Below are 25508 nucleotides of genomic sequence, written 5' to 3' on the forward strand. Positions count from 1 at the left end.
TTACAACTGAAGTAAGGACTGTTTTGAGTCCTAGATAAAAATCTCTCTCAAGTGCATAAACTTATGGATGGCTTCAAAGCGCATCCTGCTGATCGCCATGCGGAACATCAAGGTGTGGTACAAAATGTCTGTGCTCCAGTAGTCCTTGATTGCGGGCTTCTTTACAATGCCCATAAGAAGTATTATGCCCCAATACTTCTCCGTCTCTGCTGCAGTGACAGGGGTCCACCTGTAGGGTTGTGCATGAAATGAAGTGGGGCTTTGGGCAATATGCTGTGCAGCGTCGAGATTGTTCTGGACTACAATTAAATTCAAAAGCTCCTCAAAAAAAAAAACTTTAAAAAAGTCCACAGCCCTGACATGTCAAATTTAATTCCAGGTTGGCCCAAAAAGTCGGGACCTGAGGGGTATAATTATCTGGGGCTACCCAACCCCAGACGCTTCTCCTGCAAAAGTCCCAGGCACTTCAATCACAGAAGTCCCTGGAACCCTACGGCGCCTTCTAGAGGGTCCTTTCAGGTCACTGGAAGATGAGCAAGAGGATGATGATAGGTAAAAGGGGACATCATCCCCACTAGCTGACTGAACCGCTGTTTAAACACTTTAGTATCTTTATATGTTAAGCCGGTTCGTCGCACCCTGGTACGCGCTGAGCGCAGCATGCGCGCGTCCGTGTGCCTAAATAGGAAATGCCGGAGAACCGCCCGGACGGCTGCGCGAACGGTACACCGAGCGCGTACCATGGTGCGACGAACCGGCTTAACATATAAAGTGTTTAAACCGCGATACAGTGGTTCAGGAGAATAACGAAAATATGCTCCGGCACCAGCTCACCCTGAGCTCGTGCTCGGTTTTTGAAGCTTACACCTACCATTTCATGTGGTAGGTTTCCTTTAAACACTAGCAGCTCCTAGTGCAGAATTTATGGGTGACAGGTCCTCTTTAAGGGGTTAAAGCGTTCCAAAGTTATAACTACTTATAGTGACATACGTCAGACTTGATAATACTGCTGACAGAATCGCGCCTGTCTGACAGAATCCTGCTCCAATGACACGAAACATTAAAAAGGCGAGAATTCGTCTCACGAACAGACAACACCCCCAACCAATTACCTTACAGTCAGCTAAGCCACCATCCAATCACTATCGAGCAAGCGGTTGGTAGTGGAAGGACATTCTTTGACATGATTGGTGACTGGGTTTGTTGACGTACCTGTTGCTCCACCCAATATGTCAGTCAAACTTGAGGGAGTAAGGAAGGGAATCTCTGGGGCGCGTCGCGCTCCGCCTTTTTCTTTTGGGCGCCAGCCAATGAGCTTGCGCCGAGCTTCCCAGGTTAGGTAGCGCTGGTTGGCACGGGGTGGGTTGCACTGTGCTGTAGTGGTCTGGGACGGGGCAAAGCGGTGCCCTGGATTGTATGAGGAAGCGAGCGGGCAGCGCTGTAGGGCAGCAGCGTAGGAATCCTGCGACGTGCACCCGTCTTGTTAGTATCTGTGTCTGTCTGACGGGTTATGGAGGGGCCCTCCCGGGAAGGTGACCTGCTCACTGTGACCCATGAGCTCCGGAGTGGTGAGTGCTGCACATCTTCCTACTGTCACTTCGTAAACGGGTCTAATGGGCTACGGACACCGAATGCCTGTGTCACCCTAAGCATAATCCCCTCAGCCCCATCACCCCTGCTTCCGCGCTTTATCCCTAGTTTCCTCATAGCTAAGTATCTTTGCACAGTTCCGCCACATGCACCCCCGGCCTATCGCTTTCCAATCACATTACTATTGACCCGCTTAGTGTCATTCCGGTTTACAGAACTCCCCCCCCCCCCCCTATAGATCCATTGCAGGTAAAGTAGCGTCATATGAGGTACAGTACTCCTCACCCTCTATAGTGTCATATGAGGTACAGTACTCCTCAGCCCCTATAGCAGTGGTGGCGAACCTATGGCACTGGTGCCAGAGGTGGCACTCGGAGCCCTCTCTGTGGGCACTCAGGCCATCACCAGAGAGGACTCCAGGTATCTTCCTGCAGTCCAAGACAGCCCAGGACTTGCTGTGCACAGAGCTATTTTAAAGTGACAGCTCTACCTGGGACACTGGAGGAGTGGAAAGGTGTGGACAGATCTGAATTATCATTGTAGCTGTGACAGAGCAGGGAGTGTAAATCACTAATACATTTCTGTGTTGGCACTTAGCGATAAACAAGTTAGTCTTGGTTGTAGTTTGGGCACTCGGTCTCTAAAAGGTTCGCCATCGCTGCCCTATAGTGTCATATGAGGTACAGTACTCCTCAGCCCCTATAGTGTCATATGAGGTACAGTACTCCTCAGCCCCTATAGTGTCATATGAGGTACAGTACTCCTCAGCCCCTATAGTGTCATATGAGGTACAGTACTCCTCAGCCCCTATAGTGTCATATGAGGTACAGTACTCCTCAGCCCCTAAAGTGTCATATGAGGTACAGTACTCCTCAGTCCCTATAGTGTCATATGAGGTACAGTACTCTTCAGTCCCTATAGTGTCATATGAGGTACAGTACTCCTCAGTCCCTATAGTGTCATATGAGGTACAGTACTCCTCAGTCCCTATAGTGTCATATGAGGTACAGTACTCCTCAGTCCCTATAGTGTCATATGAGGTACAGTACTCCTCACCCCCTGTAGTGTCATATGAGGTACAGTACTCCTCATCCCCTATAGTGTCATATGAGGTACAGTACTCCTCATCCCCTATAGTGTCATATGAGGTACAGTACTCCTCAGCCCCTATAGTGTCATATGAGGTACAGTACTCCTCAGCCCCTATAGTGTCATATGAGGTACAGTACTCCTCAGCCCCTATAGTGTCATATGAGGTACAGTACTCCTCAGCCCCTATAGTGTCATATGAGGTACAGTACTCCTCAGCCCCTAAAGTGTCATATGAGGTACAGTACTCCTCAGTCCCTATAGTGTCATATGAGGTACAGTACTCTTCAGTCCCTATAGTGTCATATGAGGTACAGTACTTCTCAGTCCCTATAGTGTCATATGAGGTACAGTACTCCTCAGTCCCTATAGTGTCATATGAGGTACAGTACTCCTCAGTCCCTATAGTGTCATAGGTACAGTACTCCTCAGTCCCTATAGTGTCATATGAGGTACAGTACTCCTCAGTCCCTATAGTGTCATATGAGGTACAGTACTCCTCAGTCCCTATAGTGTCATATGAGGTACAGTACTCCTCACCCCCTGTAGTGTCATATGAGGTACAGTACTCCTCACCCCCTGTAGTGTCATATGAGGTACAGTACTCCTCACCCCCTGTAGTGTCATATGAGGTACAGTACTCCTCATCCCCTATAGTGTCATATGAGGTACAGTACTCCTCATCCCCTATAGTGTCATATGAGGTACAGTACTCCTCACCCCCTATAGTGTCATATGAGGTACAGTACTCCTCACCCCCTATAGTGTCATATGAGGTACAGTACTCCTCACCCCCTATAGTGTCATATGAGGTACAGTACTCCTCACCCCCTATAGTGTCATATGAGGTACAGTACTCCTCACCCCCTATAGTGTCATATGAGGTACAGTACTCCTCACCCCCTATAGTGTCATATGAGGTACAGTACTCCTCACCCTCTATAGTGTCATATGAGGTACAGTACTCATCACCCCCTATAGTGTCATATGAGGTACAGTACTCCTCATACTCTATAGTGACATATGAGGTACACTACTCCTCACCCTCTATAGCAGTGGTGGCACTCAGAGCCATTTCTGTGGGCACTCAAGCCATTGCCCCAGGTTCACCAAACACACCAATTTACCTGCGGTCCCAGTCAATTTAGGAGATGCTGCCCTCAGTGCTATTTTAAAGCGTTACTCCATTGGATGTTTGGAACTGTGGGAAAAGTGAGAAGGTGTTGACAGAACTGCATTATCTTTGAAGGCCATTTTGCTGGAGCCACCATTCTTCTTGTACACAGAGACCCTGGAGGGAAGCTAGAATGATAGTCTGAATTTGCCCTCCTTCTTTCAACTGTATTGGTTGCCTTAGGGGGCCGATACAATTGAAAGATGTGGAATAACAGGTAGCAATAAGTTACTGCTTAAATTCCTTGTTGCCACTTCACGGTAAATCAGTGAGGTACAGTATGTCTTGCCAACTGTAGTGTCATGAGGTACAGTATTCCTCACCCCCTATGGCACAGAATTCACCACACAAGACTAAATAGATCCTCCTGCAGGCCCAGGTAGCCCAGGGCGTAACACACTCACACAGCATTATTTTAAAGTGAAGCATCGGGGTCTACCTGAGACTGCAGGAAGAGGTGTGGACATGGGTGGATTATCATTGGCACCATTGAAGCTCCTGCTCTTAGCTCCACAATTCTTCCTGGTTAGTGGGTTGTCAAGGGAACTCCAATGGCAATCTGAATTTTCCCTCCTTCTGCCAACGATATTGGTGTCCTCGGGACCGTTGAAAGCTGCAGCACGGAGCAAGAAGATTTTAATAAATTAAAGGGGTATTCCCATCTGGGCATTTACATTTAATTAAATTCATTTCCCTTATGTAAACATTTCTTCAATTGGATGTTAATAAAAAAAAATGTTCCTGTGTGAAGATAATTTCTCATAAATGTAGTCATGTTGTCCCTTAGAAACCAAATAGCCTCCTCCGATATGACCACGTCACACTCTGGCTGTGGTGGTCAGACTTGCGCTATAGAGTCCTGCCGGACCACCAGGATTCAGCAATCATTACCATAGGGTGGCTGTGCGACATGTAGTAACTCCCGGACATTTTATATACAATTACCTTATGTTTCTTTGTGCAATTCCTCCAGCAGACGTGGCCGTATCCGAGGAAGCTATCTCGTTTCTAAGGGACAACATGGCAACATTTATGAGAAATTATCTTCACACAGGAACATTTTTTTTTTTTATAACATCTAATTGAAGAAATGTTTACATATGGCAGATTAATGAAACTGAATGTGAGTGCCCAGATGAGAATACTCCTTTAATGCTAGAATTGCTGTGTTGGCACTTTGCAATAAATAAGTGGTTCTGGGCTGCAGTTTGGGCACTCAGTCTCTAAACGGTTCGCCATCACTGCCCTTTAGTATCATTCCCGGTTATAGTACTTTTTAACCCAGATAGTATCACTCAGTACTGTCCTTTTACTCATCCCCTTACATTTTGCTTACTATTTTCAGTGATTCCCTTCCTTTGTCTTCTTTTATACACTGTTTTCCCTTTATCTCACTATCCTCCCATGCACAGTACCCCTGACCTCCTTTGTGTCAGGAGTACCCCCCAGTGTCACTAATATCTTGCACTCTCACTCCTTCTCATGCACAGTGTAACCAATACCTACCTTACTTACTAATTAGTCTTTTTATGAAAGCCTGCCTCTCTGCCACTGATCTCTACCTGCCCTTTTCTCAGTATTGGCCCAGAACATGTCACGATGACCTGTACGCTGCACATTATCACCCCACATGCAGAGTACTGCATGCACTTTGTCATGGATGGTTTATTATGTCTGAAATTCCTCGTCCCACCATGCTCAGTGCCTTACCGATACTCCTTTTTTGTTTTAGTTTAGTGTACAATCTTTATCACAAACCTCTATTGTCCTGTGCAGAATCCAATTTCTGTGTGCAGTTTTTTCTTCATTGTGATGTTTGATACCGAACAATTCCATACTTGCCATCCATAAATGGGATTATTACACTCTTGTCCTAATAACTGCCAGCCCGCCCCCTGTGGTACACAGCCTGCCAGCCCGCCCCCTGTGGTACACAGCCTGCCAGCCCGCCCCCTGTGGTACACAGCCTGCCAGCCCGCCCCCTGTGGTACACTGCCTGCCAGCCCGCCCCCTGTGGTACACTGCCTGCCAGCCCGCCCCCTGTGGTACACTGCCTGCCCAGCCCGCCCCCTGTGGTACACAGCCTGCCCAGCCCGCCCCCTGTGGTACACAGCCTGCCCAGCCCGCCCCCTGTGGTACACAGCCTGCCCAGCCCGCCCCCTGTGGTACACAGCCTGCCCAGCCCGCCCCCTGTGGTACACAGCCTGCCCAGCCCGCCCCCTGTGGTACACAGCCTGCCCAGCCCGCCCCCTGTGGTACACAGCCTGCCCAGCCCGCCCCCTGTGGTACACAGCCTGCCCAGCCCGCCCCCTGTGGTACACAGCCTGCCCAGCCCGCCCCCTGTGGTACACAGCCTGCCCAGCCCGCCCCCTGTGGTACACAGCCTGCCCAGCCCGCCCCCTGTGGTACACAGCCTGCCCAGCCCGCCCCCTGTGGTACACAGCCTGCCCAGCCCGCCCCCTGTGGTACACTGCCTGCCCAGCCCGCCCCCTGTGGTACACTCACCCTCTGGCGGCCTGGATGCTCAGCGTGGTTCCCACTTGTCGGTGCGGCTCCTCTTCTTTTTCAGTATTCTGTAACCGCCGGCGGAGACGTGGCCATGCGCTCTGCCGGCAGGCGCAGACTATGACGTGGCCGCTGCTGACATCATAGTATGCGCCGGCCGTCAGATAACATAGCCGCGTCTATGCCGGCTGTTACAGAAGAGGAGCTGCGCCGATATCTGGGAACCGTGATGAGTATTGGCGCCGCGGGAGGGTGAGTATATAAGTTTATTTTTTTTATTGACTAGTGTATAAGCTGAAGTGAGGTTTTTCAGCACATTTTTGTGCTGAAAAACTCGGCTTATACATGAGTATATACTATGAGTATATATATATATATATAAATTTTTTTTTTTTTTTAGTTTTCAAATCAACTCTTTTTTTTTTTTAATGAACTCCCGTTTTATTTCGGTTGTTTTGATATACAGGTGGTCCCCTTCTTAAGGACACCTGACTTACAGACGACCCCTAGTTACAGACGGAGCTCTCTGCCCAATGTGACCTCTGGCGAAGTTCTCTGGATGCTTTATTTTAGTTCCAGGCTGCAATTGTCAGCTGTAAGGTGTCTGTAATGACATTTAATTGATAACTCTTGTTCCCATTATAGCAGAAAATTTTGAAAATCCAATTGTCACTTGGGCAAAAAAAAAAATAGCTTGGAGCTACAATTATAAACTATACAGTTCCAACTTATATACAAATTCAACTTAAGAACATACCTAAAAAAAACTGTCTTTTTTGTGTGTGCTTTTACTATATGTCCCCCTTGTGGTCACAAATGATCCCTGAAGAAAATTTTCACAATTTTTTTTTTTATTTTTCTTTTACAAGTATCTATAAGAGCCTCGGGGTGCGTTCGCACGTTGCAGTTAAAACTTCATCGCAATCAGCTTTGAAGTGGTTTTAGGTGTAGTTTTGTCAATTGAACAGGTGAAAGACATGAACTGAACGAGTGAATTTGATTTTGAAGGGGAAACCTGCTCCACAAATGTCATTCACTCGTTCAGTTCATGTCTTTCACCTGTTCAATTGACAAAACTGCACCTAAAACCACCTCAAAACTGATTGCGATGCAGTTTTAACTGCAACGTGTGACCGTAACCTCAGCTATAGGGGGGAAACAACCCCCTGTGACTTGTGATGTTAATCAGAGCTGTACTGCCAATCATAGTATAATAGTATATAAGGCTGGAAAAAGACGCAAGTCCATCAAGTCCAACCTTTAAGAATTAAATAAATATTTTATCCCCATAACCCGTGATATTTTTTCTCTCCAGAAAGGCATCCAGGCCTCTCTTGAACATGTACATAGAGTCCGCCATAACAACCTCCTGCGGCAGAGAGTTCCACAGTCTCACTGCTCTTACAGTAAAGAACCTTTGTCTATGGTGATGGTAAAATCGCCTCTCCTCTAGGCGTAAAGGATTCCCCTTGTCCTGGTCACAGGCCTAGGTATAAAAAGATCTATGGAGAGATCCTTGAACTGTCCGTTCAGGTATTTGTCCATTGTAATGAGGTCTCAGATTTTTTAATCTGTCAGTGTATTCTAGTTCCCCCATTCCCCTAATAATCCTGGTTGCTCTCCTCTGCACCCGTTCCAGCTCTGCTATATCCTTTTTATACACTGGTGCCCAAAACTGTACACAATATTCCATGTGTGGTCTGACCAGGGATTTGTATAAGGGCAAAACTATGTCTTTATCATGAGAATCTATTCCTCTCTTGATACATCCCATAATTTTATTTGCTTTAGCAGCAGCCGCCTGGCTCTGGTCACTAAAATTAAGTTTACCATCCACCAATACCCCCAAGTCCTTTTCAGCTCCAGTTTTACTAAGTAATTGACCGTTTAGAACATAATTATACTTTTTGTTTCCATGGCCCAAGTGCATAACTTTACATTTATTTACATTAAACCTCATCAACCATTTCTCTGCCCACTCCTCAAGCTTCCACAAATCCCTCTGTAATGCTAAACTATCGACCTCAGTATTTATTACTTTACACAGCTTTGTATCATCTGCAAATATTGAAACTTGACTGTGTAAACCCACTACAAGGTCATTAATAAAAATATTAAAAAGTGGCCCCAATACTGACCCCTGTGGCACTCCACTGGTAACATCAACCCAATCTGAGAATGTGCCATTAATGACCACCCTCTGTTTTCTATCACTAAGCCAATTACTTACCCAAATACACAGATTTTCTCCTATTCCCAGCAGTCTCATTTTATATACCAACCTTTTATTTGGCACCGTGTCAAATGCCTTTGAAAAGTCCAGATATACAACATCCACACCGTCTCCCAGATCCAGTCTTGAACTTACCTCCTCGTAGAAACCAATCAGATTAGTCTGACAGGACCGATCTCTCATAAACCCATGCTGACGCTGGGTTATAAGGTTGTGCACAGTGAGATACTCCAGGATAGCATCTCTAACAAACCCCTAAAATATTTTCCCCACCACAGCAGTTAGACTCACGGGTCTGTAGTTTCTAGGATCGCTATTTGATCCTTTTTTGTATATTGGTACCACATTTGCTATGCGACAGTCCTGTGGAACATAACCAGTCCTCAGTGAATCTTCAAATATTAAAAATAACGGTCTGTCTATCACCGTACATAATTCATGCAGAACCCGGGGGTGTATGCCATCTGGCCCCGGTGATTTATCTATCTTAGTGGTTGCGAGGCGGCGCCGTACCTCTTCCTGGGTTAAACTGTTGACATTCCAAAAAGAATTTACATTATTCCTCATTTTGTCTTCCACCAGGGGATTTTCCTGGGTAAAGACAGTTGATAAGGCGACATTCAGTAGATTGGCCCTTTCCTCATCTCCTTCCACCATGACCCCCATGTTATTTCTAAGGGGACCAACACTCTCTGTTTTTAGTTTCTTATCATTTATATACTTGAAAAATAATTTGGGGTTATTTTTGCTCTCCCTGGCAATATTTCTCTCAGTCTCTATTTTTGCAGCCTTTATCTGCTTTTTACAGGATTTATTTTTATCTCTATAATCCTGTAATGCCTCATCGCTACCTTCACGTTTTAGCACCTTAAACGCTTTATCTTTCTCGCTTATTGCTTTCCTTACAAGACTAGTTAGCCACATGGGCTTTTTCTTGTTCCTTTTATGCTTTTTCCCATAAGGTATGTGTTTCTCACATTTTTTGGGGGGGGCTTTTGTCTTTGAGAACATTATCCCAGTCTATGCCTTTAAGGTCTTCCCTTAGTTGCTGAAAATTTGCCCTCCTGAAGTTTAGAGTGTTGGTTGCCCCTTCACTTATCCCTTTAGATCCAGTGGTCACGTGACTGCCAAGTCTATAGAGCTGGAGGCAGTGCAGTCTCTGCTCCTCTGTGCATCGCCCTACTTCAGTGCAATGCTGTGAGGAGCGGGGAAGGTAGAAGCGGTAATAAACCGCATCTCCCTTCTCCTTAGGGTCTCTAGGTGTCTCTGCCACGCAGAGACCTGGTCCTGCTAGCGCAGGAGCTGTAGAAAACTGCAGCGACATCTAAAGACGTTTAAATTCAGCAGGCGGTCCAAGGGGAGTTAAAATGAATGCGTCTTTACATGTTACCGTAGCTGGAAGTGTAAGTAGCTGTGTTAACATTTTCACAGCTGCTTACACTTCAAGTGATTAAAAAAAATGCTTTCAAATCAGCCAAACGCATGCGTTTCCGCCTTTCGTTGTAAAACGCATTGCAAACATCACGTGTGACCTCATTCTTATGGTTTGCAACTTTTCAGCCTCTATCTTGTATATTTTTTGTTGATTGGTTAAAAAAAGCTAAACTTCTGTTATCTGAATTTCTGGACCTAATTGTAGCTGAACAGGCTGTACTTGTCTTTTTCCATAACTCCTAGCCTGGTGGTGGGAACATTCCACTACATATGTGTGTTTCAGCCTTGAGAGGCTGCGAAAGGAATACCCTTTGAGAGCTCAGCTTTGCAGATGCAGTTTTTGATGTCCAAACCAGGAATGGAGTAAAAGTAGGAGGAGGAGCAGCAGCTTTCAATTATTTGTCTCAACCCATTATTATCCTTTTGGCTTCAAAAACTGAACTTGTGGATGCAACTTTAAATGTCTGTAGGATTTTAGTTCATAAACTTGTGGAATGTTTCTAATAATAGCCATTAGGAGAAGAAGATAATCAATATCATATATTTTTTGAATGTGACCAATAAAATAAATCAAGTTCCCATTACTTATTAAAAAAAAAAAGACTTTTATACTTGACAGAGATGTGTCTGATGAGGCGCATCGCACCATCTTTGGTTCTCCCTATGCCTGTGCAGTAATTCAGTGAAGCTGGAGGAGTAATGACGTAATTGCACCAGAACCATACCCATGGGGCATGTGCAGTGAGGCTGGGGTGCAGTACGCCTGCTTCACTTTGCAACTGTGTGTGCGTAGGGAGGACCAGAACGAAGTATAAAGGTTTTTTATTTTAATAGAAGGCACAGAGGGACTTGTTAAAGGGTGATGTTGGGCACAAAATAACCGGTCCATAAGGACGTGGGTGTTTTTTGTACCTAATTGTACTGAGGAGTCCTCTTTATAAGAACTTTATCTCATTAAACTACCGTACTAGCCCCCTCAGGTAGGACACAAATTGTCATTTATATGAAATCTTGCTAATTTACAGAACCGATGATATCTACTGTGAAATTCAAATTTGGGAAAGGAGCGCCCTATATTAAACTAATCTTTTTACTCACCACTTTCAACAATGGGTATCTTAAGTTCTGTGACTCCTAGAAACATATGCTCCTCTTTATAATGACACCAGAACTGTGTTTTTTGGTGCCTTTGTTCAGAAGATACAACTGTTTGAAGCGGGACTCTGTCATGCCGTCTATAGATGTGCTATCTCCATGAGTTATGTGCAGATAGCCAGATGGGGTAAAGCAACACAACTTTCTAATGTGATTCCACATCTTTGGAGGTCCTTGCTGCCCCTAGTCTCCCATGTCCATATGTGTCAGTAGAAGAATAAGATGACATTTATTGTGTAAACAGGTTCTGATTTCCTTTTTGAGTGTTAGAACGTCTCTACGACTGTCTGGTCTTTTGGAGAGTTTCCAGCTCTGCGCTCAGTGCTATGCTGTAAAGTGAACACATTTATGGCTGCCGTGCTATTTGTGTGTGTATACTCGTACTCATCCCATCTCCCCATCTGTTCATTGTTTTATCTTTTTGGACACCCGGATCAATGGATTTCACCGTTGCAGTCAGTAGGAGATGTTAATTGAAGACACCCCATAAAAGTGCCTTATCTTCCTGGGATTCAGGGTGTGGAAAATGAACATTCATAGTGTTTATAAATAGAGATTTTGTTTTTTTGTTTTGTTTTTTTTCATCTGAAGAAGGTTTATAATTAGGCGCTTTTGTTCTGACTCCTCTGAGAAGTGTTGGTTTTCGGCACACCATGTTTGTAGAGGATTAGGAGCTTGGAACGCTTAGTATTGACATCTGGTGGTCTGACGCTGAGCGGAGACTGCAGAACTATGAATGTTGCTCTGCAACATAAACAACCCTGTGTTTGTTGCAAATGTCCACTTAGATGCCCCATGGATTGCTGCATTGCTCTCTGATTTTATATTGAAGCATTTCTATTAAGTGCACAACTTGCCAAGTTCATGAATAGAATGCCAGACTTGCAGTAATGCCTGACACTTGATTCATATAATGCTAACATATTCTGCAATATATGCCGTAGAAGCTAATGAACGTTGAGTGACAATCCCTCTCTCAAAGAAACCTTGTGTTCATCACAGTTGTCTGAAGGAATCTGTGATCTTTAGATTTCTTGCAACCAGTGTGTTGTAGCAACATGTTTGTATTCCTTTTTTTTAAACTTGTGAACAAGGCAGCACTACATTATGTTCTTTTGTGTTGAGGCCAAAAGTCTCCATGTAGCCATAGGCTAAACAAGTTTATTCCCATTCAGTGACCGTACGCATCTAGAACACTTTAATAAACTACCTTGCTATTCAGGAATGAACAAGTCAGGACTCATAAGAACATTTTTAGGAAGCGCTCATGATCTTTGCGTGCTTGCCATCAGTGTTAGTATTCATATGTACATATAGTTATATCCAATAGGGGAGGTAAACACTATTTTCATGTTATAGTGTGTTATTTACAGAACACACTGTGTACATGTTTGTGTCCTTCTAGATCTGTTGCAAATCTATGGATCTACAGAAAACTTAGGCAAACAGATGTCATCCGTATAAGGGACATTTTGGATTACTGCACACGTTTTCAAAACTCCCATACCAATTCTGCAAGTATCAAAAACGAGCTGACGTTGGCTAGTTCATGATGCAGATGATGCTGTGATTCTGCTGGGACGGAGCTCAGTTTTTGCATTAGTTTGTGGACTTGCAGCTTTTAATGACAGGTCACCTATTTGCTGCAGTGGAGAGGCATTTTTGCTGCAGATTTTTCCTGCAATTTGTGTATGGGATTGTCATTGATCCTATACACCTAAGTGCCACTATGTCATGCCTCATGCACAAACGTGCATTTTGTTGGCCATAAGCGGGGGATCATGATCCCCTTCTTGCAGTCTATCTGAAAAGTCTGATTGCCACATTCATGTTGCATGTACTATGTGTACGTTCCTGTGCCTGAGGCCTTATGCTGCAGGTTTGGTCCATGAAAAATCCTTAGATAATATGCAAAGTTGGCAGATGCCCTCACCTACCAAGATGTGTCAAAACCATAGTGTGTTCCAGTGAGGTAAATGTGGTATATTATTTAGACAATATTAATAGTTCCACAGTTTAACATGTGATTGCCTTAAACTAGCATCTCTTGTTGTGGAAACTTTGGTAATCTAACACAATGTTCTGCATTGTTAATCATCAACGAATGGTGCCATGTTCAAAATGTGCAGAGGGCACAGAAAGTATTATTATTTCTCATAGTCTGGGAGTCTTTCATGTGTGTTTTTTTTGCAAACTGTATGGGGGCTTTCATATGTCTTGCACTGAGGAGTGGTTTCAGTCGGATGAACTTTGTGTGTTGTTAGTAGTAGTAGGATTGTAAAAAATATATGTTTATGTTCTGGGATTGTAGCTAGACTTGGAGTACTGTGGTGTACTGCTGCAGGAGATTTCCTTATAGCCCTTCCCCTGTGCACAGGGTAAAAGCAGTAGCAGGCTTCTGGTCAGATATTACAGAAGAATAGAGGGGCTGCACAGATGTTTGCTCTCTTCTTAGATCGTTGCATTTAGTCTGAAGAGTCTGTTCCAGTGTCCAAGTCTTGCTCAAATCCTGGAATATACATGCATTTGTCACAGTGCTGCTGCTAATGACCACACATCTGCAGGGTCCATACTCATTTTATATTCATTATATATGTGAGGTTAGCAACAGATCACAATCTGTGTAAATAGAGGAAGAGAAAGTAAGCAAGATTGCTAAACAGCATAGTACATTTTGACAGTATTCCTAGGAGAGATGGAGAGTTCTGATGACATGACCGCCTTCTATACATAAACCGATACATGGAAATCTATTAAACAGGACACGCTGCCCTCCCTGGGACTCCGGTCAGGATTAACAGTCCTATTTATACAAGCTCATGATCAGAAGAATTGAATCTTCTATGCCAGCTTAAAATCGCATTAATGAATGTAAATTAGTATTTTGCTGTATTTCAGCTTCTTTTCAGATAAGGCATCATATATCATCTGACTGTTTTACTTTAATGTATACATCAGTAGATTTATGTATAGATAGTATATAAACCGAGATGACACAGAGAAAATGTACAGACTGAAGCATTTTACTTTTAATCTAATCTGCTGTTTATCTTCTTGCAAAACCCCAAGCAAAGATTGAATGTAGCAGATGTCCCCTGGATGGAGTAGACGCAATGTTTCACATCATCACATTTGAGGGGCCATGCATTATGAATGGGAGGAGGTGGGCACTGCAGGTAATCTATGGCACTCTGGGAACTATAGTTCTTCCCCCATAGATGTCTTGCCGTAGATCTGGATTGCTGCCCTTTTCTTAAATCACACAAACATTTGTGTACTGCATTTAGCTCAGCAGGAAAGAAGAAAATGATGTGTTTTACCAGATGGAGAGGAAGTTTTCATTAGAAAGGATTTTGGTTGAGAACAAATAAAAAAAAAAAAAACATGAAGAGGGAACATAAGCAGGTGGCAAGAGCTCCAGGATTTTCTTATTTGTGCAACAGTGAAAGCTTCTCTCCCTCCTACATCAGTTTTGAGGCAGTGTAGGCGACACAGTAAATTATCGAGATGTTTTGAGGCATAAAGAACAATTCAGCAATGTTCATAAGAGAGAGTTAGTGTCTGTGCCACTTGTTTTCATGGCACATCTGTCCGTTATAGAGTGAGGTTTAATCATGGGGCTTCTAGTAAAAAACAGAATGTAGCCGGCCATAACTGGTCCCCAATTTTCCAAAGTCCCTCCTTCTGTTACATTGTGCTGCTTTAATGTGCAGAGGTATCCCATAGGTTCCTGTGCCCTCTCCACCCTGTTATAGTTAGGACCCAGTTGTGTTTGAGTAAATCTACATTGTCTTTCCCAACGGAAAACTTAGCTCAGGATGGGTAATGCAATTTGTGTACACTTTGACTCCACTAGCAGAATAGTGTGTGCTGCTCTGAAGTATAATGCTGGATCAGGAGAAGTAATGTCATATATGTATACCAGCAAAATTAGAGTGAAAAAAAATTGAGTGTGGCTCTGGAGTATAATACAAGATATAACTTGGGATCAGTAGAGCATAAGTAATCTATGCAAATAGTGATTCCACCATCAGAATAATGAGTGCAGCTCTGAAGTGTAATACAGATTTAATGCTGGATCAGTACAGGACAACTAATGTAATGTGTTTATACTGTGACTGCACTAAGATAATAGTGCAGTTCTAGGTTATAATTCAAGCTGTAACTTAAAATGTAATAATGTAATATACAGTATGTACACAGTGACTCAACTTTTGTGAAGAATAAAAACTACTCCAACAAGGTTGACATTGAGCCTTACAGCTTGAAGAAGCTCCACCATTACCTAAGCTCAGAAGTTGCTTTCTGCTACATAGTTTGGTCTATATTGGGATGGAACTAAAAATCCCTTCCATGAGATTGTATCTCTGCAGCATCCAATTAATGATTGGGACAGTCTATTATTTTAATAGAATTGTGGATCACTCTCCTGCTAATTGCTTATTTCCCTGTACTAGGACATACTGTGCTCATCCCATAATGAAATAGTTAGGAAGTGGAGAGCTTCTTAAGGGTTTAACTATGTCCTGCCCTGAGTGCCTTGTTACTAAGGGACCCAATGTAACAGTCTGTTCTAGTTGGAGAAAAATACTCATATGTAGTTATGTATCTTGATTCCTGGTACCCAGTGTGATACCAAGTGACCTGTACAGACGTGTACAGCTTATCCCCACTATAGCCCTGTGTACCACTAGTATAAGTAAACCTGTTGGCAGTTGAACCTTCTTTGACATATTTAGGACATTGGCCTTATGGGACCTGTCAAAAAGGCACCAAAGCCTCTTAAGTTGCAGCTTTTCTGTCATGAATCTTAACCTTGTGTATCTTCTAACCAGTTCACACAGAACCTTTCTATAAATATTCTGCCATCAACTACTCATAAGCCATGATGTTTTTTTTTTTCACAGGAACATGTCATGACCTATATTGGCAAACATTTGGTATTTTCTAATATTATCCAGTTGGCTTATCTTTGTTTGCATAGAAAGAATTCATGTCCAGACATTGTCCATATATTCTGTAGACAATTTTCTAATGTAGGTATAGATTTAATGCTGTAAAGCGAGCTTTGGGTTCTCCGGTGTCTTTTTGGGTGTTTAGTACATACCATTTTGATGAACGTCTTCTAGACCAGATAGTTTTTTATAAATTATTGTGTATCATTTTTGTCAAATTAAACAACTATTATCTATTGGGATGTCCCATTGCTCCCCTAAATGGAGAAAAGTAAGACATAAATTGTTTAATTATAAAGATGTTTCTTTCAGGGTTGTGTTGGTTAAAGTAATATCCATGTACTAACATCAGGCTTGGATCCATATCTCATTAGCCAAGGTGTTGACTCAGGCTTTTATTCTTCAGTAATAGGTTTTTATTTTAATGAATCCAGCTATGATTGAATGAGATCGATATGTTAGTTTAGATGTGAACTGTGAGCCTCTACCAGATGTATTCTATAATTTCATGATCAATAATGGATGACAAAGATGATATACAGTCACTCTGATGGTCAATTTATTATGTTTATTACTTGTAATAAATTATTTTTATTTTCTTTTGTTTTAGCAAATCTGACAGGACACGCAGAGAAAGTTGGAATAGAGAACTTTGAGCTACTAAAGGTCCTGGGTACTGGAGGTAGGTCACTTTTTTTTTTTTTATTTTGGTCAACTCATCCTCAAACCACCCTCCACCCCCTGGTGAGTGAAAATTACCCAAGTCCAAAAATCCATAAATCTAAGGTATCTATGAGACAAAATTTGAGTTACATAATCCACCAAAAGAGCTTGTTGCAGCGATTAGTAGTGTCCAAGACGATCACTGGGTGCCTGCAAAAGGATGAAATATACATATGTATTTAATAAAGTATTTTATAAAGTATTAAATAATCAGAATCCGAGGCTATCGACCGTCTCGACAACAAAACCTGATAGCACTATTTAACCAAAGACTCCCCTTAAAGTCATATCTCTAACCTGAGTGGTTCCAACCATGGTACATCTAGCCATGGTCCCCAAATATCTACAAACTTCTTAAAGGGAACCTGTAATCAAGACATGCACAATAAACCCTACTCACCTACTGTGCCTTTTCTGAAGTGCAGTGCAGACGTTCCAGCTGAAATGTTCTTTTTCTGTCTTTGTTGGCTCCGCCACCTCCATGTGGCACCACCCATTGTGGGGTGCATGAAATGGTGACATGTTGTGCAGTTTCCACACAGTGCTCACTGTTGATTTTCCATGCTGTAAAGGACAGAAAGTAGACAGTGAGGGGACTTCCTGTCTGCTCAGACAGGGATTTGAAGCTAAACTGAGCTGTCAATCAAAAGAAGGAGGTTCACTGGCAGCTTATAGAAAACATGACTTTTATTATGACATATCCATACTTGCATATCAGAAAAACATCTGTCGTTGAAGTACAGTGCAAATAATTTTAGGTGATACGGGTAGGACCTTCAACCCTTTACCTGCAGGAGTAAGGGGTGAGATCAAACAACCACAAAATGGACACTAGTCACATATCCCAATGTATCCGCCAGTATCTACGCAAACTAGGGAAATTCCACATTATGTATATCAGATCGGTAGTGGCTTGGCTGTCATATGACAGCCTAGCCCCTGCTCTAACAGTCTGAATCGGAATCACATCCGATTCGGACTGTGTAACCACCTAGATGCCACGATCAGTGCTGTAAAAAATCACAACACATTAGGTATCACCTCGACCCAAAATACCCAGTCCATAAAAATATGAATACGGTTATTCCTGGTAGTTAACAGATAAATGCACTCAAATGTCAGAATTGCCACTTTTTTGCCATTTTGAAAAACTTAAAACAATTTTTTAAAAAGTGATCAAAAGGTCCCCAAAATGGTGCCATTGTATATGTCATCACGTCCCACAAAAAATATGATGCCTTACATAACTTTTTTGTACTTTAGCGTACAAAGCTATTTGCGGCAGAATATGGTGAAATGAAGAATTGTTTTTGTTCAAAAAGTAAAAATTTTTTTAGATCTATCAAAACATAATAAAAACCTATATAAATTTTGTATCCCAGTTATAAAGAATAAGTTACATGTGTCAATTGGAGTACACAGAGAAAGCTGAAAAAATGAAGCCCACAAGAATCTGACAAATTCGTTTCCTTGTCAATTTCACTGCATTTGGAATTTTTTTCCACTAACCGGTACATGGCATGGAATATAAGATTTTGTCTCTAGGAAGTAATTTGTTATGCAGAAAACAAGCCCTTTGGACTTGGAAACAAGTTTTGGATTTTTGAAAGTAGGGACCGAAAAATATAAATGTGTAAAGTGCATTAGTGGCGAGGAGTTAAACTGTAGGCCAAACTGTATTAGAAAGTTGCAGAATTATCCATTTGCATTACAGCTCTTCCAGCACAGACATTCTCTCAATCCATAAACCTTCTGAAAAGTTGAATAAATCAGGGCTGGAAATTCATTGGTTTGTTTTTATAGATAGACATTTAGTGTCATTGATTGAGGGAACAATGAAAAGTGCTACCCACGCACAGAACTTAAGAAGCCAATTCAATATATGGAGGTGTGAACTGCTAGAAAATGTCAGAGCTCATATTGCTGCTTAAAAGGAAGGGGCATCACAAAAGAATGTTAGGGGTCATATACAAAGCACAAAGGCTGTATGGCAGCACCCTGTGGTACTATGCTTCTGTACCACACAATCTTTCTAATACCTCTATACACATGATGCTCATTAGTGCATATATAGTTAATATACAAATGTGACAGACACTCCGATTGGTGCCTGTGATGTTCTGGACCCCTGAAGGGTTGCAAGGTCAATTAATTGTTTGTTTGTTTTTAGACACTCCCTAAACTCATGGGTCTGGGAGGCGCAGGGAGTGAGATGGTTATCTCCACAACCTCCAGTATGACCCAAAACTTGCTGAAAAGCTGAAAGTCCCCTTTCAATAGCCTCAGTCCCTTAAAAGTACAGTAGGCTGCCACCACCGGGTCAGTAGCGGATTTATATCGAGTTAGGAGTCAATCCAGTAGCATGTATATAACAGAGATACAGACATGGGGATTTGTGGATCAAGACAAAAGAACAAAAAGAATATATTATTGCCTAAACAACAGACAAAACAATATATACAATACAGATCTATAGAGTTAACCGAGTACCTATATGCTGGGGGCGTGTGCTGGGCTCCCTATATGCTGGGGGCGTGTGCTGGGCTCCCTATATGCTGGGGGCGTGTGCTGGGCCTATACTGGGGGAATGTCAACTCTCTTTACTAAACTATTGTATGCACTCTTCCCCTCTGTTATCCAGCAAACACCAGATAGATACCAAGCTCCAGGTTTCTCTGCAGTCCCGTTGACCTTTGCCTTTGTATATAAGATGGCGGCTGATGGCTGGTTCAAGCAGCAGAATTTTTATTTATTAAATTATTTTATTCTGTTCCCTTATAAAGAATGGCTGGACCATTATACAAGCTATTTTACCTCTTGTGTCAGCCCTCATCCTCATAGACTGTAAGATCTTGTGAGCAGGGCTCTCACTCCTATTGTTCCATATGACTGTTTGTACTCTGTTATGTCTTATTTTATTTGTATTATTTGTAAAGTGCTATGGAATATGATGATGTTTTCAGCTTAATGACCAGGCTCAATTTTCAGAATCTGACATATCACGATAGCCAGGTGACTTTGAGATTGTTATGTCTAGAAACATTGTACTTCATGTAAGTTGTAAAATTTATACAACGTTTTGCGCTTCGTTCTGAAAAAAAAAGCCAATTTAGTCAAAAGTTTGGAAAAATTCTTCATTTTCAAAGTTTGAAATGTTCTGCATTCCAGTCAGATAGTTAAACTACCCAAAACATAACTAACATTTCTGGAATGTCTGCTTTGTGTTGCGTATATATATTATGCGTCCTCTCGTTTTTCTAGAATATTATGAGGCTTACGGTCATGCCACACGTCCTGTTTTCAGTCCGTTTTAACACATTTGCTTTAAGTCCGCTAAAAACCACATGCGTTTAAAACGCATCCGTTTTTGACCGTTTACCATGCGTTTGGCTGCTTAGAACCTGTTTATCTTAATAGATAATCAGGCTCTAAGTAGCCAAACGCATGGTAAACCAACAAAAACCCATGCGTTAAAACAGACTGAAAACGGGACTTGTGGCATCCGGTGAGATTTTCGAATTTTGAGAGACAACTCAGCTTTCAAGTGACTTTGAAAGGCCTAAGTAAAACCCCATAAATTACCCCACTATAGAAACTACACCCCTCAATGTACTGTATATAAAACAACTTCTATTAAGTCTATTAACCCTTTAAGTGTTTTTATAGTGGTTGAAGTGTAATTTGGAAACTTTAGATATTTTTTGGAAAATACATTCATTTAGGTAAAAAATGACACTTTTATATTGCATTAAATGATGAAATGCTCTGCAAAGTTTGGTGCCCAATTTCTCCTGTGTGTACCGATACCCAATATGTGGTGGTAAACCACTGTATGGGGCATATGGCCGGGCATGGAATGAAAGCATTCAGAGAAGATTTGTAGGCTATAATTTTATTTTTTTTTTGGTAATCCGAACATATGAAGGTTTATTATTTGCGGGTTGAGATACAGTGTATAGATAATTCATTTTGGGGGTCTATATCTTATTCATGAGATTTTATTAACTATTTCATGGGGGGCACAACATAAAAATAATAAGCTCGCCATAACATAAAAATTATAGTTTATCTTTATTTTCTGGCTCACTACGATTACGGTGATACCTCATTTATGTAGTTTTTCTTATCTTTCTTATGTTATCTAGTAAAACCAATATTGGAGAAAATCGTTTTTTTTTTTTTTAAACAATCAACAACTTCACAGGGGCATAACTGTAGTTTTCTGTTGACAGATGTGGTTGAGGGCTTTTTTTTTTTTTTAAAGAGTTGTTCTTTTCAGTGTTATCATAGTAGGGTGCATAACTTTTTTGATAACTTTTTAGAACATTTTTTGTAAGGGTATTTGATGAAAAATTGTATATTACGGGAATTATTTTTTTTCTTTACGCCGTTCACTGAGCGGGTTCAATATATGATTTAGATTTATTGAACAGATTTATGCAGACGCGGTGATACCAAATATGTTGGTTTTTTTGGTGTGTTTTATATACTTTTGGTTGGATTTTATATGTAACTGGGGTGATTAGGGAACTTTTATTTTATTTATTTAATTATTATAAATTAAATAAGATGCTGCGGGATCCCTCTGTAAACTCACCGGGGGGGGGGGGGTCCAATCCACATGGGACAAACTTAAATGCCGTCGTCATGTTTGACCGTGGCGTGTAACGGGTAAAATACCTGGGCCCTGATGTTCCGCAATCTTCTTCTGAAGAAGTACCCTTAATAGCCACTGTAAAACCCAATACAGCGGTCATTAAGGGGTTAATATTATGTGCTGGATTACATATATACTGGGTGTATGTGCTCAGCTTCATATCCACTGAGGAATAGGGCACTTGTGACCCCCCGGTCTCTCCAGCCCGGCATCGTTCATTTGGTAATGTGGCTTATATTATAATCTTTGTATCTACTATGACACTTGTGTTTTACCTTCTGTCACACTTTTCATGTACTCTTTACGGGGGCTGAACGCCGGGGGTTCTATTGTCTTCCCTTGTTTTGGGAATTTTAATTGTTTTTATCATCATGTTCACTTGATCATAATAAAATGTATTTTTCCACATAACATCTGTCTTTCTATCTGGTTCATTTTGTTTCACTGAGGAATAGGTGCAAGGCTTCATATATACTGGGGTTATGTGCTAGGCTATCTACATTCTTGGGTCATATGCTGGGCTACCTATATTCTGGGGGCAGTTCTGGCATACATATTATTGGGGTCATGGGCCACTTATATATGAGGGCATGTGCTGGGCTTACCATAATACTGGGAACATGTGCTAGCTTACATATATTCAAGAACATATAATCAGAACACTACAGTTATAAGAACTTCACTGGGTCAGTTACCTTGTGCTGAACTAATGGGGAAGGAGGTTAGTCAACACTTGAAGATCCTTCCTGCCAGGGCCTGATTAAGGTAGGTGTAGGCCCCTGGGCGCAAAATATAGCAGGGGCCCCTTAATTAATATTTAAAATTTTGTCCTGCAGTAGTACTGACATTTATGCAGTTTCCATATGCCACTCCTTCCCTGTGAGTTCTCTCGAAGATCAAGCAAATTCACTTGGACTTAGCTGGCAACCAGTTCAGCCAAGCTATGTTAGGTACTAAGGGGTGGATCAGTCTGCATGCATGCACGCTGCATGGTTGGGTGGATACGCTCTCACTGACAGTGAGGCAGTGAGTCACTGTCAAAGCTTGGAGGCAGGCGGGTGGGCCATTGCTGGCCATTTTGACATTGCTGGTTGGGGCCCTGGGGCGTGCGCCCCTGAAGCCCTCCCTATAATTTATTCCTGCTGTTGACGTGATGGTTAAAAAGTTAACCCGGGCAGAAAGGCGAACATGCTTATATTAGCTGTAGACATACCCCTTGACACCCCCTAGGTGGCCCTAGAACACATCCCACTTTGGATCACATCCAGGACCTTGGATGGGTTCTAGTTTCGCAATGGGAGGTCATATGAGAGGTTCTGGTCTCATTGGATCCGGCTGAATCTCTGGATGCTGTTTAGACCAGACATAACTCGCTTCTGTATATCTCACATAGAAAATGACACTCTCCAGCTTGTCTTCCTGACTCAATTACATTACTGTTGAACATGTTACAGCACTGTTGAACATGATGCCCCCTCCCCCTGACTTTATGGTCTCTATACTTTCATCACAGTGCTCTGTTGCAAACCACCCTTCGTGCGGCCATTGCCATCTATGGGGGACGTATGTCCATACGTCCGCCATACGTTCGTGGGCATGGGGCCTTAATCTTAGATCCAGGCACCTTGACTATGTAATCTTCTTGTATGTGTTATCCATGGCCTCCTTCCTTCTAAAATAAAATTTAAAATTTTTTTAATGAGTCAGAAGTTCTCTGGGGATGTTACTAATGCCCTTCAGTGCTGTAGCTCTGCAGGCATTTACAGTACACTGTGCTGGAGCACTTCCCCTAACACTGTGCGCTTACAGTAAGTAGAGAAAGGGTAAGAGTTCTGGGGGAGCAGGGTTGAGGGTGAGACATGCTCCTGCACAGTGTAACAGCCAATGCGTGGAGGAGCTCTGGTAACACCCCCCAGGTCACTTCTGTCTCATTAGCATAATTTTAAAAATTGATTTTCGAAGGAAGAAGGCCATGGATAACATATATTAGAAGATTACCACTTTCACGGTGCCTGGATCTATGAGTATGTGTCCCTGGTTTATCATGATGGACTTTTGTTGTAGATTTCCTTTACACAAGACCTCTCCACTTCTCACATGTCTGTTTTCTCCCTGAAAATACATGTTTAGGGCATAGAGATGCCTTTCTAGTATTCCTCCTCAGTATTTATATAACAACTGGGTGTTACTATCTCTCTTGTCAGGAGAAAGTTTTTCGGGCATTTTATTTTTACTCCATAGAGGACTGGTCAGGTTAGTTTGGGAATCTAAACCAACTACAGGTCCATATGTGTGAGATCTGTCTGTTTTTAAAAACATTTATATTCCCCTAGATGTGACTCCGAGGAGGCACATCAGACTTGCATCTGCAGCTCCTCACCCATTGCAGCAGGTGAAGCTGGGATATACATTTGTACTAAAATGTGCACCATTTTGTAGCCTTAAATTACCCTGAGACACTATACTTACTTTTTTCATGATTTTGAAACTAAAGTTTTTGCTGGGTTATGCTACATTCACATTGCCGTTACCCATCCTACCGTAGCACGGCGGCGGGAAGAGGAGGAGGTGAGCGCTGCTCATCCCTGCCCCTCCCCATAGGGATATATTGCGCACGGCGCCATATGCCGAGAAAAGATAGGACATATCATATCTTCTCATGGCTACAGAGCATTACAGCGCTGCGCGCCCATTGCAGGCCTATGGGGGACGTATATACGTCGCCTTATATATGTCTTCCATACGGTCGTCTGAATGTGGCCTTAAGTCTTTTAGTCTACCACTTTGGGATCTCTAAAAGATTATCTGTACTGGAAGACAACTGAGATTATGATGTCCACCAGCAATGTGCAAACTACACTAAATTTTGTGTAACATTTGGTGTACTCTTACATCACTATGAAAGAGTGCCAAAAAACAGAGCAAACCCCTGGTGATTTCATCATCTCCTACTCTTATTATATAGGGACCAGAATCTCTTCATCACAAGTAGTGTGTGTATATTTATATAAATACACCAACTATAAAATATATATATTTGCTACTATTTACTATTTTATAGTCAAGCACCTGTGTAGAAAATGCCACAGGATCAAGCTGTAAGCCAGGCATTCTCTGTACAACACAAAACTAGGTGTGTCATTGTGACTATGATGTTACTCAACCCGATGGGAGGGATCTTATTAGTCAACAAATTGTTTTGTCACGTACATCTTTCTTCATCACTTTCTGGATTTCTTGTGGATTAAGTCCATTTCCACACTGTGTAAAGTATTAAACTCCCAAACGCTACTAAGTAACATTGTAAAATACCTTGTCCAGCCCTCCTCCCCTGACAATGCAGTTCTGCTTCTTTCACGGATCCTGGTCTTTGTTGTTCTGCAGCCAGCATGGAGGGAAAAAGAGGAAAGTGCACATTATAATGTCATTACCTAGCATTTGGTATAACTTGGTCAATCCCTTTAAGACATGGGTCAGGCTAGGAATTGTATGCATTCACAGGCCACAGAGTTTAAAGGCTTTGTATGCTCCTCTGAGAATTATGGGGTACAGAATATTGAAATAAGTTTTCTAGAACATTGTATGACCATTATGCCAATTTACGTCTACCGTGATTACTTTTTTAACCACATAATTATCAGCCTGTTTTAGTTCTATATCACCAAGCCATTATAGTACTGCAGTATATGGTAGGATCGATCAGACAACCTAGGGTTGAAGTACCATAGGGCGTCTGAAAAAATAGTGAAAATAATTTTTTTTTTTAAAAAGTTGAAAAAATCTATATAAAAATAACCAAAAGAATTCAAATCACCCCCTTTCCCCAGAATTGATATACCGGTAAATGTAAAAAATCTGTAAAAATCATAAACACATTCGTTATTGCCATGTCCAAAAATGGCCGATCTATCAAAATAAAATCATGATTTTCAGTGCGTTTAACCCCGTAACGGAAAATAGCGTAGAAAATGACACTTTTTTTGCCATTTTAAA

The 25508-nt window shown here is 42.1% G+C and overlaps 1 protein-coding gene and 1 long non-coding RNA gene across 5 annotated transcripts in view; one reads left to right on the top strand and one right to left on the bottom strand.

The window, feature by feature from the left end:
- Positions 1-1309: 1309 nt before the first annotated feature.
- The window catches only part of RPS6KA5 (ribosomal protein S6 kinase A5), a 73287-nt gene continuing 49088 nt past the window's right edge, over positions 1310-25508 (top strand). For 2 of the 3 annotated variants that reach the window (XM_072116674.1, XM_072116675.1), the window contains exons 1-2: positions 1341-1568; positions 16746-16817. In XM_072116674.1, coding sequence (XP_071972775.1) covers positions 1511-1568; positions 16746-16817 — 130 coding nt within the window. In that variant the 5' untranslated portion in view covers positions 1341-1510. The other variant, XM_072116676.1, reaches the window with a different exon arrangement.
- LOC140070315 (uncharacterized) overlaps positions 16739-25508 on the bottom strand; it is a 65326-nt gene continuing 56556 nt past the window's right edge. Inside the window, exons 2-4 of one of the 2 annotated variants that reach the window (XR_011848899.1) lie at positions 24828-24893; positions 17259-17422; positions 16739-17008 (exon numbers count right to left, since the gene is read on the bottom strand). This is a non-coding gene — a long non-coding RNA (uncharacterized lncRNA). The remainder of the gene's footprint in view (positions 17009-17258; positions 17423-24827; positions 24894-25508) is intronic. The other variant, XR_011848900.1, reaches the window with a different exon arrangement.

This window comes from Engystomops pustulosus, chromosome 7 (genome assembly GCF_040894005.1).
Source record: "Engystomops pustulosus chromosome 7, aEngPut4.maternal, whole genome shotgun sequence".
NCBI lineage: Eukaryota > Metazoa > Chordata > Amphibia > Anura > Leptodactylidae > Engystomops > Engystomops pustulosus.